General features: G+C 38.6%; 1 protein-coding gene across 1 annotated transcript; it reads left to right on the forward strand.

The window, feature by feature from the left end:
- The first annotated feature begins 605 nt into the window (after positions 1 to 605).
- LOC5567194 (surface antigen CRP170) lies at positions 606 to 9,313 on the forward strand. The gene is made up of 6 exons (XM_001651573.2): positions 606 to 811; positions 7,348 to 7,713; positions 7,828 to 8,058; positions 8,123 to 8,623; positions 8,691 to 8,945; positions 9,009 to 9,313. The coding sequence occupies exons 1-6, from the start codon at positions 748 to 750 to the stop codon at positions 9,197 to 9,199; spliced, it is 1,608 nt and encodes a 535-aa protein (XP_001651623.2). The 5' UTR covers positions 606 to 747; the 3' UTR covers positions 9,200 to 9,313.
- Positions 9,314 to 13,755: the final 4,442 nt, after the last annotated feature.

Genomic DNA, 13,755 nt, shown 5'->3' on the forward strand with positions numbered 1-13,755 from the left:
GGTTGTGTGTGTATAAGAAAATAGGTACTTTGGTGATTAACAGTTGACATCAAATGGCAAGCATTGAGCATTGAGTTCGTACGATAGACGATTGTTGTTGATGGCATTCAATTCGCGACTTTATGAGCTAGATAGATACACTTTTACTCGGAATGGTAAGATAAAACGCTTGGAAGACGAGGCCGTTCTTTCTTGTCCGCAGTATCGTATACTGAACTGAGGTGTTTGCCAGTTTCATTGAACGAATTTGGGGGCCTTCGTTTACTTGAGGGGTTCACGGGGATTTTTTTCTGAAGTGTATGACATTCCTGGTAACTGCCATATATTATCGTCGCATATCACTTACATAGTACAAGCTCATACCGTTGTTTATATTGGGGCTTATCAGAGGGGAAAAAAATTGTAGTCTTCAGAACCGCAGTCGATCGTAGTGATTCATACCTATCATTGGCCGGGGTTACCTGTTGCTGTCAGTGTTGAAGTCCTCTCGCTCCCTCTATCTTTGGAATTATGATAAGCCACGCTTTCAGCATTGCTATTTGAGGAGGCAAGGAACGGAACCCTTCTGCTGATACGCAAATCCACTTCAGTAGGTCTATAAAAGACCGCTCCCTCCAGGGATACTTCAGCACAGTTCGAATCGGCGTGGTTTCAAACGGTACACACGTGTAGCATAAAAGCGTTCGTTCGTGTGATTTGTGGTAAATTAAAAGGTGGAAATCATAATCTCAGTGAAAATCAATCATCATGTTCAATCGGAACTGGCTGCTGGCGGCCCTGGTGGGCATGGTGCTGATCTGTGAATCTACCGGTTGGTATTTTGGTGAATTTTGCTGGAAAATACGTGGTGCAAATGGCAAAACTAAGTGATGTGATTCTGTGGTGCGAAGAATTGCGCTGAATTGTGCTAATGAAGGATTTGGATGCAGAATTTTGTAACTGCTTGAAGTGGAATTGTTGGGACGTTACAATGAAAACAGTTGTGTATACATGTGATGTACAACACCGTCCATTATGTGTTGTAGTTTCAAAAGTTAGTTAGGATTATGCATATGAAGTGAAATTAAATTACATTCTTGGCCAGATGATAGAAGGTGATGGAGAATTCAACCGATTTCCGCCCTGACATTTATCGTTGGACTAATAATTGATGGGCCCAAACGCAAACGGTTGTAAGTGACATTTTGGCAGGTTTTGAGTTAAGTTCACAAGAAAAATTTACTTCAAATTTTTAAATGATATTTTCAGGTGATATTTTCGTCCCACAGAAAAAGAAAAGTCTAATTCATAGAAGATTTGCTTATTGTTTTGGCTCTCATACAATTTGTATGGAATGGAAAAAAAAGCTGAAAAAACTTCAACGTCGATCTCAAAACTAGGTTAATGTCACTTACACCCCTTTGCTTCTAACTGTTTCATTTAGTCTCACTTATTCAAAAAAGCTATAGAATAATCTATTGAGCATTTTTCGTGAGAGATCAAAAATGTTGAAAATCAATATACCATCATTTTTTCAAATATAAATTGAGCTAGGTAAAGTTATAGCTGAGACACTAACATGTACTGCTCCTATGATTTGCGAGCTACTCAGATAAAAAACAATACGGTCAGTATATTTTCATACACTTTTTATTTCCGCTGGTGTAATTAGACTGAGCTTAGAATAATTGTATTTTCTAGTATTTTATTGTACTCTGGTAGCAGGACTAACGAAAAATATCTTGCTTGATGAAGTAGAAAAATGAACTACTATAATATATAATAGATTGATCATTGAAAGCAAATTTGGCACTTAAAATGAATTGTTGAACGTATGGCTCTGCTTTGTAAAAATAATATCACAGCAAGAACAAAGAAACTGCAGGAACTTGAATTAAATCATAAAATTATCATTCAGTGCGCATCTTACCTTCTGCTCTTGGAAGTTTTTCTTTAAAAACTACCTAAAGCAATAGAACAGTACTTTCAGTGCTAAAATTAAAAACGATACTTTTCAGTGCTACTAAAACAGTACTTTTCAGTACTATTTTTCTACTATTGATCCCTTTACGATCCTTGTTTGGATCCGTGCCTTCGATTTTTCGTTGGATTCGTTGGCGAAAGCTAGCGGTGGTAATCCTTCTTGGACACCGTCTTGGGAAAAAACCTCTAAGGAGGTCTCGTCTTTTTTCGTTTATTAACTAAACATGGTTGCAACTACAAACAAAAGGAAGGTTGAATCTCTGAATTCACAACTTCCCTCCACAAAGTGGTATTTAAAACTGGCACTAAACGTGGCAAGAATGGAAGGCAGGACATTTTTCCGGAATGCGAACTTTCTTCCAAAGGTAAAATGGATAATGTCGATAATTGCATCGAAATTAGCAATCAGTTCGATGCTCTAGACAGATTTTCCAAACACCAAATCGAAGCAGCATCTAGCCCAGGCTCTTTGATTCAAGTGAGGAAGCAAAGAGTGCCGCCTATCGTGATCAGTTGTTCCGAATTTGGGGGATTTAGGCAGGAGATCTTGAACTCCATTAGGGGAATCAAGGTCTCCTTCCAAATCGCAAAGAAAGAAGACTGTCGCGTTTTGCCAGAAACTCTTAAAGATCGCTAACTTCTTCTCAAACATTTTGAAGAGAAGAAGCACAATTTTTCACTTATGAGCTTGAGCTTGAGCTTGAGCTTGAGCTTGAGCTTGATTGGCCGCCCGTGGATGCTACTCCAGTATCGCCAGATCAGCTGCACTTACACAAGGAACCATCCGAATGACTGCTTGGGACTAGCAGGCATCCTCAGTGTATAAGTGCTGGTGATCTTCTATTTTAGGCGACACGGTGCCTGCCACGTCAGAATGCAGACCAATGTGGGGAGGCGGGAAGAATTGATGATGCATTATACTGGCTCCCACGTAGACCACTGCATCTACGCCAGAACATGCGGGAGTGTATGGATTAGGGGAAAGGCATGGTAGAGAGGTTTGCTTTTATGGTTAGCAGACTGCCTATGAATCAGGCGTGAGGAAAGCATGCGCGTGGAAGAATGGAAGCGTTAGGGAAACGGTTTCTTGTCCGTCTCTGGTTCTAGCGTTTGCTATGAACGAATAGTTTGAGTGTGATATATTTAGAATGGAAGATAGAAGCAAGTGAGAGATATACAACTACAAAGTTCGAGGAAAGGGACGGGCCTGGGATTGAACCCATGACCTTCTGCGTATGAAGCAGAAGCGGTAGCCATCAGACCACCAATCCCGTCTCTAAAGAAGGAGCTCAATTTTTCACTTATGACGATAAAACTGAACGTTTGTTCAGAGTCGTCTTGAAGGTCTGTCAAGTGACTATTAGTCACCTGAAGAGATCAAAAATGAAATAAATGATTTACTTGGATTTTCTCCAGTCCAAGTAATCATTATGAAAAAAAAAAAAAAACAATCTGGCATTGTTCGGAAAGGGCTTTCTCAAGAATATTATTTAGTTCACTTCAAATGATATTAAAGCTATAGAAAAAGCTAGACTTATGTTCGATGTCCGTGTGACATGGAAACATTTCCAGAAACCTGGAGGAAATTACCAGAACCCCACTCAGTGCCGTCGGTGTCAAAAGTGGGGTCATGGTACAAAAAATTGTCGCATGGATGATAAATGCATGATTTGCGGAGGTTCTTCTCACGTCAAAGACGTCTGTCCTGTGAAGGATGACACCACAAAATTCATATGCTCGAATTGCGGGAACAATCATAAGGCAAATTTTTGGGCTTGCCCTTCGCGTAGGCGAGTCGTCGAGGCTCGTGCCAGGCAGATGAACAATAGTGTCCATAACGATAACGGTCGTAAACCGGAATTTGCCTGGTATAGAGTATCGAACAATGCTCATTTTTCAGTTAACGATCGCTTGATCGGGAATCATACCCATCAGGAAGATCATTATCATGCTCATTCACAAACTAATTTTAATCCGTCGGGTAGCCGTTCGAATCTTTCAATTTCGAATGTATCTACCCAGGGAAAATCCTTTGCCGATATCGTAGCAGGTAATTTGAACTCTTCCCCTATTCGTTTCATGAGTACCCATTCTACTTGTTTCAAATCAAATGGAAAAAAACAGGTAACTGCTACTCAGCTTCTTCGTCTACCAAAAATTCTAATGGGAAATCATCAAATGTACCCACTTCAAGTGATATGTCTGCCTCAGATTTTAATTTTCTAACTGGACAATTGAATCTAATGATTGATGCAATGTTCAAAGCCACCACTATGACTGAAGCAGTTTAAGTTGGTGTAAAATTTACAAATCAAATTGTTATTGGATTACGTTTTTCTAATGGATCCAAATAATAATTTAAATATTTTAAATTGGAATGCTCGTTCTCTGAATGGTAAAGAGGACGAGCTGTTTAATTTTCTTACGGTTAACAACGTGCATATAGCAGTTATTACCGAAACGTATTTAAAACCTGGATCTAAACTCAAAAGAGATCCTAACTTTTATGTTTATCGTAACGATCGACTCGATGGGACATGTGGGGGAGTTGCAATCATCATTCATAGGCGTATAAAACATCAACTGTTTTCGTCATTTGAAACTAAAGTTTTTGAAACTTTAGGTGTTTCTGTTGAAACACAGTCTGGTAAATATACTTTCATAGCTGCCTATTTGCCTTTTCAATGCTCTGGACAGCAAGTTAATTTGCTCCAAACTGACTTGCGAAAATTGACTCGCAATAAGTCAAATTTTTTTTGTCATTGGTGACTTTAATGCCAAACATCGGTCATGGAATAATCTCAAAGTAATTCCAACGGCAGAACTTTATTTGATGAGTGCTCTTCAGGATATTACTCAATTCAATACCATGATAGCCCTACATGTTTTTCCTCTTCAAGAAATCCATCTACGATTGACTTGGTCTTAACCGACTCTAGTCATCTTTGTAGCCAATTAGTTACTCATGCTGATTTGGATTCTGATCATGTCCCTGTTACATTTCAAATATCCCATGAAGCTATTCTCAATCCTATCAGCTCCACTTTCAATTATTTACGAGCCGACTGGAATATATATAAAACGTATGTTGACTCTAATCTTGATGTTAATATTCCCTTACAAACAAAACTTGATATTGACAATGCTCTTGAAACTTTAAAAAATTGTTGAAGCCAGGAGCATTGCAATTCCAAAATGTGAAGTAAAATTTGAATCCGTGATTATAGACGATGATCTTAAACTCTTGATCCGTCTTAAAAACGTGAGGAGAAGGCAATTTCAACGCACTCGTGATCCTGCTATGAAAATTATATGGCAGGATTTGCAGAAAGAAATCAAGAAACGTTTTGCACAATTAAGAAACAAAAATTTTGAAAAAAAAAGATCTCTCAATTGGACCCTGGCTCTAAGCCCTTTTGGAAATTATCTAAAATTTTGAAAAAACCTCAGAAGCCAATACCGGCATTGAAAGAGGAAAACAAATTATTACTAACTAATTGCGAAAAAGCTCAAAAACTTGCTATGCAGTTTGAAAGTGCGCACAATTTTAATTTAGGACTTACTAGTTCAATTGAAAATCAAGTTACTCAGGAGTTCGAAAATATTCTCAATCAAGAGAACGTTTTCGAAAATGCCTGGGAGACTGATTTGGAAGAAGTGAGAAAAATTCAAAAATTTGAAAGCTCCTGGCGATGATGGAATTTTTTACATCCTCATCAAGAAACTTCCAGAAAGTAGCTTATCATTTTTAGTTGATATATTTAATAAATGTTTTCAATTAGCATATTTTCCTGACAAATGAAAAAATGCTAAGGTTGTTCCAATTTTAAAACCAGACAAAAATCCTGCAGAAGCTTCTAGCTATCGTCCAATCAGTTTGCTTTCCTCCATCATTAAACTTTTTGAAAAGGTTATTTTGAACAGAATGATGGCCCACATCAACGAAAATTCAATTTTTGCCAATGAAAAATTCGGATTCCGCCATGGACATTCGACCACTCATCAACTTTTACGTGTAACAAATTTGATCCGTTCCAACAAATCTGAAGGCTATTCTACTGGTCTTGCTCTTCTAGACATAGAAAAAGCATTCGACAGTGTTTGGCATGAAGGTTTGATTGTAAAATTAAAAAACTTTAATTTTCCAACATACATATTTAGAATAATTCAAAGTTATTTAACTTTCAAATCGTACACTTTAGGTTAATTATCAGAGCTCCAGATCTGAAAGACTTCCTGTTAGAGCTGGTGTTCCCCTAGGCAGCATTTTGGGACCAATATTATACAATATTTTCACATCTGACTTACCTGAATTACCTCAGGGATGTCAAAAATCCTTGTTTGCGGATGACACAGGCCTCTCCGCCAAAGGACGAAGCCTGCGTGTCATCTGTAGTAGATTGCAAAAAAGTTTTGATATTTTTTCTTCATACTTGCAAAAATGGAAGATTTCTCCTAATGCTTCCAAAGCTCAACTAAAAATATTCCCACATAAACCAAAAGCTCTTTATTTGAAACCTTCAAGTAGACATGTTGTCACGATGAGAGGAGTTCCAATAAATTGGTCAGATGAAGTTAAGTATCTAGGGCTCATGCTAGATAAGAATTTACCTTTCAAAAATCACATTGAGGGCATTCAAGTCAAATGTAATAAATATGTAAAATGTCTCTATCCCCTTATTGATAGAAAATCAAAACTTTGTCTTAAGAACAAGCTTTTGATATTCGAACAAATTTTCAGGCCAGTTATGTTGTATGCTGTATCAATATGGACTAGTTGTTGTAATACCAGGAAGAAATCTCTGCAGAGAATTCAAAATAAAATTTTGAAAATGATTCTGAAGTTTTCTCCCTGGTATAATATCAATGAATTGAAACATTGGAACAAATGTCAAATAAAATAATTAATAATTTCAGGCAAAAATCGTTGCAATCTTCTATTGCCATGAATAATGCGTTATATATTTAGGTTCAGTTAGGTTAAGTAAATGTGTTCTTTTTCTCTTAAAAGCAGGTGAAATCAACTCACTTGTAAAAAATTTGAACTGCTACGGCAAATGAAATGTAATATGTTGTTAACAAAATGTTAATAAAATCTTAAATTTGTTTTACCAAATTAGGATGATAGTGTTGTCTAATAACACAGAACACCCAGATATAAGAAATGAATGTAATGTTTGGAATGATACTAATAAAGAAATTAAAAAAAATGTCAGACCCGTAGTCTAGGTTAAACTTTTTCGATACCAGAACTTTGCAGCACAACATCTGTTTTACATCAGAATTACAATCCTAAAGAAACTACCGAAGTTTTTGAAAACTTCATTGATCGCACTATTGTCCGGAAAAATAAAAAAAAAACGATTTTTCACTCTTTTTTTCCAGCACTCTTATGCCTCAAGTGCGAAGACACCGGCACGGATACAGCCTGTTCGCTAGGAACTGGAACACCAACAGCCTGCACTAACCCACAGGAGACCTCGTGCTACCTGCGTAACAATGATGGCAAAATTGAACGTGGCTGTCTGACTGATCTCATCCCGGCTGACCAAGGGGAATGCAAAACGACTGGAGCGAAATGCGTTTCCTGCACCGGTGACAGTTGCAACAATGACCCCTGGCTCAAGTGTCATGAGTGCGATGGTGAAACCGCTGAGTGCACAGGGGCTCAGGCAGCTGCTACTGGGGCCGCTTTGTGCCCCTTCTTTGCCAAGGCAGACCAATGCTACGCCAAAGCTGATGGAAACAAAGGTAAGTGTAAGCTTAGAACCCACCACGATTCCCTGGATCGTTATTATCAGAAAAAAAGAGCACCGTGAACCACGATAGAACTGTTTCATACAAATGTTCCGTTTATTCCACCAGTAACGCGTGGATGCAAATCGAGCCTGCCGGCAGGCGACGACGGCTGCACCGATAACGAGTTCTGCGATTACTGCAATGGGAATGCCTGCAACAGTATGTCAGGTGAATCGCTGAAAGTCTACACCAAGTGTCTCATGTGCAAGTCTCAGGATGGAGCCAAATGTGAAGACGGCACGGCAGCTGCTGCCTTGTGCCCAAATCGAGAGGATACCTGCTATTCACGTGTCCAGGGTGAGTAACGATTCTTTGGTCAGCAAGTCAACAGGTCGTAATGAATCAATTTCTCTCCACATAGACAAAGTCCTGGAACGTGGATGTCTGTCCCAGTTGCCCGAAGCTGACCAGGCTAAGTGCAAAAATAATGTAGATTCCACCTGCGTTACCTGTTCGGGTGAGGAAGGATGCAATAAGCAGGAGTGGCGTAAATGTCATCAGTGTAAGGAAGCGGATAAACCTACCTGTGCCGAAGAGCAAACTGTTGACGAGGCTGAGTTCTGCAAGACTCATCGGGAAACCTACAATAAGTGCTACGAACGTTTGGACAATGACAAAATGGTTCGAGGATGTGAAAATGATTTGACGACGATTGTAAATGCGTGCACGGAAAATAGGTATTGTCGTACGTGCGATACAAATGGATGCAATCGTGAAAAAGCATCCACCCTCAAAACCGAAGATCGATGCCTTCAGTGCACAACTAGCAAGGACGTGGACTCGACCTGCCTTCTGGGAACTGCCAGCAGCACACCATGTGTCAAAGCTTCGGAGAAGAAATGCTACTCGAAGACGGACAAAGGTAGGAATTTGAAAGCAAAACCTAACTATACATGGTCAAAACTTACCACGTTTGTTCATTCTTCCAGATGGTGTTCTCACGCGAGGTTGTTTCGGAGATTTGCCAGCAAATGAAGCTTGCACCGACAAGACTTGCGCGACTTGCGTCAATGAAGGCTGCAACGGCAAGGTTTTCCCAACGGATCGCCTTCGGTGCTATCAGTGCACGACAACCGATTCGGACAAGACCTGCTCCAACCAGTTGACCGGCGAAGCAAAGTCCAGCTACTGCACGCTCTACAAGGACGGGGACAAGTGCTATTCTAGAATTTCCGAAGGAGTTTGTAAGTGTTGTCGTAGATATTCGGAATGAACTTTTCGAATAATTGTTTGTGGTTTCATTTCAGTCCAACGTGGATGTCAGTCCAACTTAAAGGCGGCGGACCCTTGCGATGGTCTTACGGCAAAGCAGTGCCTGACCTGTGCCGGCGAGAACTGCAACGGCATTTCGGAAGAAAGACTGAAGAACTCTGCCGGACAGAAGGCTATCAGTTCGATTCTGGTGGCGGTTGTTGTGGCTTTTGTAGTGCTTAAGTAATTTATGAAGCGTCCTTTGCTCGGAAGCTCCAAGCTGACTTGTGATGTAAATAATGTGTTAACTTAATTGGGTCACTAAATAAACCACGAAATCCTGGTTTTATTCGAAAAAAAACTAAGAATTATTCGTTCATTTGTGAAACCAAACGAAATTTGAATAACTGGCTTGGGACCAACGAAGTTATGCTATGCTCCATTGCGAGCTAGATTGAAGGGAACGCGCATTGCATCGAATTAGGGGAAATGTCGAGTAAGGGAGAGTTGGATGTATTATTGTGGAGTATAGAGACCAATTATCATTTCTCAAAGTAAATGAAAATAGAGGTATGTGCCATACCACTGAATTCCAATAGGGCTTGTATCATTTGACAGATACGCGTATTTCGACTTGAACTATAAGGCCGTCTTCAGTGTCGTTTGCTATTCGAGTTTTGCTAGACTAGAAGTCGAGTCTAGTAGGTAGAGCCTTATAGTTGAGGTCCAAATATGCGTATTTCTTCTTCTTTCTGGCATTACGTCCCCACTGGGACAGATCCTGCTTCTCAGCTTAGTGTTCTTATGAGCACTTCCACAGTTATTAACTGAGAGCTTACTGTGCCAATGACCATTTTTGCATGCGTATATCGTGAGGCAGGTACGAAGATACTCTATGCCCTGGGAAGTCGAGAAAATTTCCAACTTAAAAGATCCTCGACCGGTGGGATTCGAACCCACGACCCTCAGCTTGGTATTGCTGAATAGCTGCGCGTTTACCGCTACGGCTATGCGTATTTGTCAAAGGATACAAACTCTACTGGAATTCAATAATATAGTACTAACTTCGATTTTAATTTATTTAAATAGGGTGAATGATGGCTTCGGCACCCTGAGGGTATTTTCGGGAACACTAACTTATCGTCCTTGTTTAAATTTATCTAAGGAACAAGGGTTACCTTCAATTTACTCAACATATTCCTCGAAATATAATCTTCGATGTAAATCACATCTTTTACAAAAATATTATATAACATGGGTTTTATAATTAAATGAAATAAATGCTTACGAAGTTATCGTCATTCGTGAGCTGCCGAATAAAACAACACAAGAACAGCTTACAAAAACTAACCACTTTGAAAGGTCCAATTATCCGCTCTAATGCCTATTTTTTCACAAAAACTACGCAACGATCACTTTTGCACTATTGAACTTATGATTTTTATATATAGCACTCGAAAATACTTAGTTTTTAGGCTTCAAATCACAAATCAAAATTAGAGCACTTTGTTTTCCTCGGCAATCACTTTTTATTACTGGACCAGGTTGCCAGAAAACCATATTCAATTACGGTGTATTTATTATTCACGATTTAAATTCACAGAAAAAATCGAACACAACTAATTAATTTATTGGAATTAGGCAACAAAGCATGCATTGGTAACAATTGAGCCTTTCAATACTTTCTTATTTGAAGATTGTAGTGCATATTCAATATACTGAGAAATATATAATATACAGTCAACTCTCCCTTACTCGATATTGAAGGGGCCGAGTTAGGGAGGTATCGAGTTAAAGAACACAAAACCAGTTCAACTGCGATCCAAGGGACCATCGAGGTAGCCATAAAAAAACAACTTTTACTATGCTTCTCTAACTCGATATCGAGATACAGAATATCGAGTAAGGGAGAGCTAACTGTATACGTCTCTTAATAGGTTAACTATATACGTCTTTTAATAGTTTAACTATTTTGGCAACAGGGGATTTTTTTTATTTCCGTACGGGTTTGGGCCAAAAGGTTGTAACCTGTTCTTCTCGCTTGAATGCCGTGGTGGGCAATCGTTGTACCGTGCATCGAGCCCTTGATGGTGCTCTCAGCCTCGCCAATCAGCAAAGAAGTTTTGGTTTATTAAAACGTGTCAAATCACCACACTAAACAACAGAAACAACAGAACAAGATCTTCGGGTTGATCGTTATCAAATGTCGATCGACCGCGCCGCATGCCTTACTGGATGCTTCGCTGGGCGCAAACTGCTTAATGCACATTCAAATTAGAGATTGATTATCCCCAATAACATCATTTCGTAAATACCACCCACTCATCCCACCAATAGCTGATCATTGAAACCATTGCCATAAAAAAACCACACACCGGTATCAGGAACACTATCTGCGCTCATCAACTAAGGAGAGATTAATCTTCTCCCGTTATCAAAGATCCCGATCAATTATGAGTACCTCTAGATCGTGCATCACTCACGAATCCACTCGATTAGTGGCGATAAAACCAATGCACAAGAAGGGGAGAACCAGCAGTTATCGGTTAATCATCAAACAGACCGTGTGCAGTGATAGAAGTTTTGAGCATTGTGTAGTCTGACCGATGTGAGTTAGAAAGCCTATTGTGTGAGTTGTGCGTTTCTTCCATTTAATTTTTTGGTTCCCTCTAGAGCATAGTGAAGAAAATTAACGAAATGGTTATGATGTGCAGTGTGGTGCAATGGCGGTAGAGCGATAAGCTCTTTCTTGAGATCGGTAAGCAATCGGAATGAATACCCTAAACCGCATCCCAAAGGATTATCACCACTAATGGTCCAATTCGACGCCTACTGTAGGCCTTTCTTTGACACCAGCTACAATCCTTGGTGGTGCATTAACGGTGGTGATGTCGTGTGGTGGTACCTTTGGCTATGGGCGTGCTAAGCAGCGGGGTGGCCGGCATGGCGCCGGTGGTCCTTCCCCTCCACTGTCCGGACAGGCTTGTCACTTTGCAGACGCCGTGGGATACACAAAACACACTATCATCACTCCAACATAATTAGGACATAAGCTGCAACTAGGATAAGTACACCAATAAAAATGTAAGTACACTTTAAATGATCACTCCCATTTTATTTTTGTGAGACTGTAATTTCTTTTCCGATTTGGGATGGCTCGTTAACATTCAGCGTTGGTTCCGCTTTTCTCGAACCTGGTTCTTGCTGCCTATTAAGTATTTGGATCGGGGGATCAATACTCAAGAACCTTTTTCTTTAATTACTTAACTTTGTCTCCGAGTCTCATGCGCCCTCTGTGGAGCGGTGACAAGGTCTCAGATTTTCATGAAACTTTTTCCACAGGCAGGGTTCATTAATATATGAATAAAAAAAAATTTGAAATGGTATTCTTTTTTCGTTTTTGAGTTATGGCCAATTTTGTAAAAAATGTGCAAATGTGCCATTTTGAGCCTTTTCTTTGAAAAATCATAGCTCAAGAACGAAGCATCGTAGAAACAAAGTTTTTTTGTGAAAATGAAATCAAATTTTCTAAGGAATAGAAAAAAATGTTAACTGGAAAAAGTTTTCCACAAAATTTTCCACCGTTGAGAAAATTTGTAAAGAAAAGCCGGGACAACTATGTTTCAACTCGTGTAAGATTTTCAAAGAAATATATTTGAGAACAGAATTTTATAAATTTCAATCACTGAAATTTTTAACATGTACTATTTTTTAATTCCTGCGTTTGGTCATAGTTTTGTGAAAAATACCCAGATTTCTCGTACAAGTCTTTTCGTTCGAAAATCATAACTGAAGATAAAAGCGTCACAGAAACATTTTTTTGTCAAATCGGAATCAAATTTTCTCAAAACTTTGAGATTTTTTTAAATGGAATAAGTTTTCCAGGACATTTTTCACCGTTAAGGAAAATAAATAATGATTTCTCGTTATTACCGAAGCTGTTAAAATGGACAAAGTTCAATACTACGAATACTATTCGCTATGCTGTAACCCCTTCGGACTGGACGGCCACAAATCAGTAAGGACAAATTTACGCTCGATTAGCCATGGTCTCATGACCAAGTTTCATTCGAATGGAGTTCGGTGGATTACGGAAAAGATGAAAATCTGCATGAAGTGCATGATTATGATTAACTAGAAACGAAAATCTTCTGGTGTTAGCAACCAAAGACAATCTTCCCGGTTGAAAAAATAGATAGTATTAAGATGAAAATGTAAATTATATACTGAATAATTGAATAAATAAAATTAAAAAAAATAATAATCTTATTTGTTCCATAGAAAAGAAAGAATCCCTTTTCAGTGTAATGAAAAATTGAGGCAGAAACAGTTTTTTTTTTTTTTTGAGTTCTTCTTAGCGGTGTAATTTTTCATGAAAAATATCATCCATTCCGACTTATACTTCATTAAAACCAATTCCATATCTTTTTTCAGATGTTTTAGAAAATTTGCAATTGCTTTGATAAAAAATCTTTGTTTTTCCGATACTTCGATTGAAATATGGGTTTTCAAAGAAAAGGCTTATATGGTCATTTTCCACAAAATTGGCCATAACTCAAAAACTAAAAAAAAGTACATTTCAAAAATTTCAGCGATTAAAGCTTATGAAATTACCTTCTCAAAAATATAGTTTTGAAAGTTTTCCACTAATTGGAGCATAGTTTTTCCGGCATTTCTTTACGAATCTTCTCAACGGTGGAAAATTTTGTGAAAACTGTTTCCAGTTAATATTTTTTTTTTATTCCTAAGAAAATTTGCTTTCATTTTCATAAAAAAAAACTTTGTTTCTATGTTGCTTCTTTC

Source organism: Aedes aegypti, chromosome 3 (assembly GCF_002204515.2).
Source record: "Aedes aegypti strain LVP_AGWG chromosome 3, AaegL5.0 Primary Assembly, whole genome shotgun sequence".
Taxonomy (NCBI): Eukaryota; Metazoa; Arthropoda; class Insecta; order Diptera; family Culicidae; genus Aedes; species Aedes aegypti.